Source organism: Leucoraja erinacea, chromosome 15 (assembly GCF_028641065.1).
Source record: "Leucoraja erinacea ecotype New England chromosome 15, Leri_hhj_1, whole genome shotgun sequence".
NCBI lineage: Eukaryota > Metazoa > Chordata > Chondrichthyes > Rajiformes > Rajidae > Leucoraja > Leucoraja erinaceus.
The window spans coordinates 6,172,889-6,177,891 of record NC_073391.1 but is presented as its reverse complement, the minus strand read 5'-3'; the positions used below and the strand labels follow the sequence as shown (position 1 = coordinate 6,177,891).

General features: G+C 40.2%; 1 protein-coding gene across 1 annotated transcript; it reads right to left on the bottom strand.

The window, feature by feature from the left end:
* Positions 1-711: 711 nt before the first annotated feature.
* On the bottom strand, positions 712-4,188 carry LOC129703921 (heparan sulfate glucosamine 3-O-sulfotransferase 1-like). Its single transcript, XM_055646634.1, has one exon. The coding sequence runs from the start codon at positions 2,399-2,401 to the stop codon at positions 1,457-1,459; it is 945 nt and encodes a 314-aa protein (XP_055502609.1). The 5' UTR covers positions 2,402-4,188; the 3' UTR covers positions 712-1,456.
* Positions 4,189-5,003: the final 815 nt, after the last annotated feature.

The following is a 5,003-nucleotide window of genomic DNA, read 5'->3' as shown; positions in this document are numbered from 1 at the left end:
GATGGAGGATATGAATTCAACTGTCAGACTGGCTGCAAAGTCCTTGCAAGTTGAGAAGACGAATGAGTTGCAATACGTGATTACAACTGACAGAAGATGAAACCACTGGAACAAATGTATGTGCAGCTCAACCCTTAACCTGATGGGATTGTGATGGGATTTCCGCACCAAAATGAAATAAGATTGAATCTCTTCATAAAGGCAGTTTTATGGATGAGCTTTGTGCATATTAATTTTATTCTATTTAATTTAATTATATTTATATATTTAGAATTTTACAATCAATTGCCATTGTTGCTAATGCACTATGAATAAAGTTTATTTTGAAAACTTGATAGATTTTATCCATTAAAAAAAATCAATATCAATTATCCAGTAACGCTCTCTAAATTGAGCAGTATTTTAGAATAAAATCAGTTGTTTAGTCATTGAAAAGCTTCTGTTAACATTTTAATGATCAATGACATCATCATATTCTTAATTGAAAACATTTAATAAATTTGCTTACACAATGGGGTTCAGGTTAAAATGTAGATGAGTATACATATATACAAGATCATTGGTATTTATTAAGTCTATTCTTTTGTCTTCATGTATCCTAAAAATGAATTTATATATGGTGTTGCAACAACTTAGTTCCTTTTTATAGTTTGAATGATAGAAGTACGATGTAGACAATTATATAACGAAACATGGATTATGTAAAAAAATATTATTTATTTTAATATAAATAGCACAAAGACGGCAGAGAAAAAGGTTTACATTGGAGCTCTTGGTAATTTAAAGCAACTATGAGTAATAAGTTCACAAATCATAATTTTATCTAACCATTTACAATATATTACAGTATATGTATTGAATATAGTAACACAAGTCCATTGCCACTTTCATTTCTGAATTATTACGTATGAATATTTTAAACAGAAATAATATCATGCATCTTCAAACATGCAAAATACCTTTATTGGAGAAGGTTGGTGGTGGTCATTTAGACACTCAATTGGAAATGGATATGCAATTCCAGGTCAACTGGTTGGGGAAGCAACATTCAGCAGAACATAAACGGTAACAAGCCAATTAAGCAAAGAATAATTGACAAGGGTTGTCAATATTTCTCATCTATATTCATACCGTCGGAACATACCAGCAGTGTCAATTCCGTTGAAATATACTGTATATTAATGTTTCTTGTTTCCATCAAGGAATGTTTTGCCACTGGGCATGTTTCTCTTCTTTAAAATTGGGAGTTCTAAGTTTGTTCTCACCAATGACGCAATCTGTTGATGTTATTGTCCAGCCTTCGTGTGGCGATTGGTTGACCCTGCCCACCAACGATGGCAGCAGACCACAAACTGTTCTAATTTGTCCATGAATTAAAAAGGATGCCGTTACAAAATCGCAAAATGGTTTCGATTGCTTTAACCCTCGCTGAGGCGACGTGCATCTTCCACGTGCTTTAATGCCAGTTAAAGGATTGTTTGACCATCCTGAAAAATCTCTCGTTGTGTTCTCTAAAGTAAGCGTGCAGCTCCTTCAGCACAGTCCCGTTCACAACCGGGTGGGGTCGACCCTTGGATTCATGTAAACATCTTTCTTTGCCATCACTTCGAAGACAATAGAACCCCTTGGTTTGATTAAAGTAGAAATTTGACGTCATTATCCTAGCAGGAATGTTGAGAAATATTTCTACTTTCTGTAATTCTTCCACTGGGTTCTTAATAAGAGCCCCGCCATCAACTATGTGTATTTGGTGCAGTGGAAAATAATGTAGCCAGTTGCCCATGTGAATGTCATACAGACTTCTCTGGATGGCCTTGTATTTAGTATTGAGTGCTCCATTTTTAATGACCATTTCCTCTATGGCTTGGACAGGCTTGTGGTTTTCCAGCCGATTGTAGTATACTTGGGTATAGTCCGAGATCACTCTCTCAGTCGGGTCTCTCAGAATCAACAACAATCTGGTAGAACTGTTCATATCATGGATTCTTTTTGGAGCCTTAACCGATGTGAAATAGCCTGGGGTTTTCTCTATTGTGGTTTGGTGCGGGTAAGAGAATGGCATCAGCGTTCTGTACCATTCTAAACCTTTCACATAGTTCTCATCCCAATCAAAAAAGTGGACCTCAGTGGCAGCAACTACAATATCAGGGTGAATGTCCAACATCTCCAACAGAGCCCTGGTCCCACCCTTGCGAACACCAATAATTATGGTTTGTGGAATTATTTGGCTCGTAATGGAAGTCTGCGGCAGTGGCGATTTGTGTTCGGATTCATTGCCTTCTAATTCACCGTGGTATTTTAATGACTGAAGCAGAGTTCCTTCCCTCCACTGAGAAGTTCCTGAGTGCACCGTATAGGCTTGGGCTACCAGAAGGAGAGCCCCCACCAGTAAACAGGCCATGGGGAGAAAATGTGCCCAGTTAGCAGTAAGATCTGAAGTCTATTGTTGTTAAATGCCAGTCAACACTTTCAGATGAAATGCTGTGGGCAGCAACACGCAAGGATGAATTTGGAAAGTTTCCATCAGCTCCATCTGTCAAAGACATAACCAACAGAATGAGTGACATTCAAACAAAGTATAAAACTATGTAAACAAAACACTATTTTTTTCCAGAATCCTTTTGCACACATTAATTATGCGTCATGTTTTTTCCATTCCACGTTGGATAGCTTGTACATTTTAACAGTTGCAGTCAGCTGCACGGTGATTGTTAGAATACCGACTGTGCTGAAAACATTGAATCACAGTAAGAATATGATCCATGTTGGTCTGACCATGCAGCTTGCACTTGAAACTCATTGAGGCTCCTGACTGAAGTGATTGCTGCAATGAGCTGGTGCCAAGTTTGCATCTCGTTGAACCGACAGTCATTCGGGGGCTGTTATTAGTGATTGTCGAACACCAGCTGTACCCAAGTAGTGTTGATCGTAATGTGCGGGAAGGAACTGCAGACGCTGGTTTAAACCAAAGATAGACACAAAAAGCTGGAGTAACTCAGTGGGTCAGACAGCATCTCTGGAGGAAACAAATAGATGATGTTTCGGGTCTCGACCCTTTGTCAATTTCGGATCTGAAGAAGGGTCTCGACCCGAAATGTCACCTATTCCTTTTCTCCAGAGAGGCTGCCTGACCCGCTAAGTTACTCCAGCTTTTTGTGTCTATCTTTAGTTGATTGAATTTTACCTAATTTTATGATGCTTATTGACTTTAACTACTGCAGAACTCATTACATCAATAATTTGATGCAACCCAAATGGACAGGTCAGGTCGGGGGGAGTTCCCCCCACCATGGGTACCATCTAATCCCGTGCTACCTGCTCCATGGAGGATAGTCGGCGACTAAACCGTCTCCCCCATCTGGTTTGCCAGGTGAGGAGGGGGCTATTGACCCCCAGCAGGACCAAAAACAAGACGTGTCAAAGGGCGGATGAGCTTCTAGCGAGCCAACGGCCATCCACACTTCATTAGAAGTTGCGCTCACTGTCGTACATAACATTGTAAGGAATGACGATAAAGCACGCACACCAAAATCCTATACTTCCAGCGGCGGAAGTCCGCAGGAACTGGAGGACAGAGATGTGTGGTGCGTCCGGTACTGTTCCCGTCGGAAATCAGCACCACTGCGTCGCTAATGTTTTCAACGATGATGAATGAATGAATGAATGAATGAATGAATATGGACATGTGTGGCAACTCAGTTTTCTGATGCCTCCATTGAGGTTTCGATCAAAGAGCTGGAGCAAAGAAAAAAACGTTCCCTCAGTCACGAGGCTCAGGTTTCCTTGAAGTGAACTGACCATAAAACTGTGGTGGTAGGACATGGCCGAAGAGTTCAAGACCAGGAGCAAGATGAGATGGACATGGATGCAATTCTGCAAAAAAAATTAATGATATTGCAAAAATAGCCACGGTCAATAAACTTGTTGCAAATCTCATTTCTCCAACTATAACTCTGCACTGATGCACTCATCATTCAGTTGGCAAAAATCTTAATGATTAATAATATGTAACTTTTGAGTATCCCACCACCTCCTCATTGCCTTACCATTTATCCAATGCTTATACGCATATCCCAGCTTGCACATTTCTACAACATGATATGTGTATTATACATGCAGGAAAAGGTTTCTCCATTATCCTGGTTAGCATTACAGGTGCCAAAAAACCTAAGTAGTCTGGAGGAGGGTATATTGAATATGAATGGTTCCCAAAGAGTCTGTGTCTGGCAGGGATATATTGAAGATGGGGGCATGCTCATATTTAAGGTTCCTTCTCACATTGCACTCCTCGCCACCATTCCACAATCTCTTCTGATTTAGAAGATGAAGATGGTTTGAACGTGCACTTCGAGATTTCTGCCATGTCTTTCTAGATGCAGAATGCATGGCAAGTATTGGCTAGGAAGACCGAGGTAAGTTGCAGTGCTCATAACACACTGTAGACATGTGAATCATTAATGGATTGCAGTGCATGTTCAGGATGATGGAAGAGATGACAATCAAATGGGTTGATTTTCCTGAATGTAGAGAAAATTATTTTACAATCACAATCCTAACTTGGGAACCTGGGCAAACATACTCATCAACCCATCTATATTTATGTCCACAGCATTTATATATATCATCAACAGCTGAGGTCCCAGTACAGTTCCCTGAGGAACTCCACTGGTCACAGACCTCCAGCCAAAATATCTATCTTCCACCTCAACCCACAGTCTTCTATGAATAAGCCAATTCTGAATCCATACAGCCATGGAATAGTGAATCCTGTACATTTTAATATTCTGGATCAGCCTACCATGAGGGACCTTATCAAAAGCCTTACTAAAAACCATGTCCGCCATATATCCGCCACTCCATTAATCTCCTCAAAAAGCAATCAAATTGGCAAGACATGACCTGCCATGTACAAAGCCATAGTGGCTACCCTTAATTAACTTCCAAACACGAGTGAATCCTCCCTCGAAGAATTCTCTCCGATAGTTTCCCTATTGCTGATGTGA

Coding starts and splice junctions, on each gene's coding strand:
- LOC129703921 (XM_055646634.1), bottom strand. CDS start 2,401: ATGGCCTGTTTACTGGTGGGGGCTCTCCTTCTGGTAGCCCAAGCCTAT.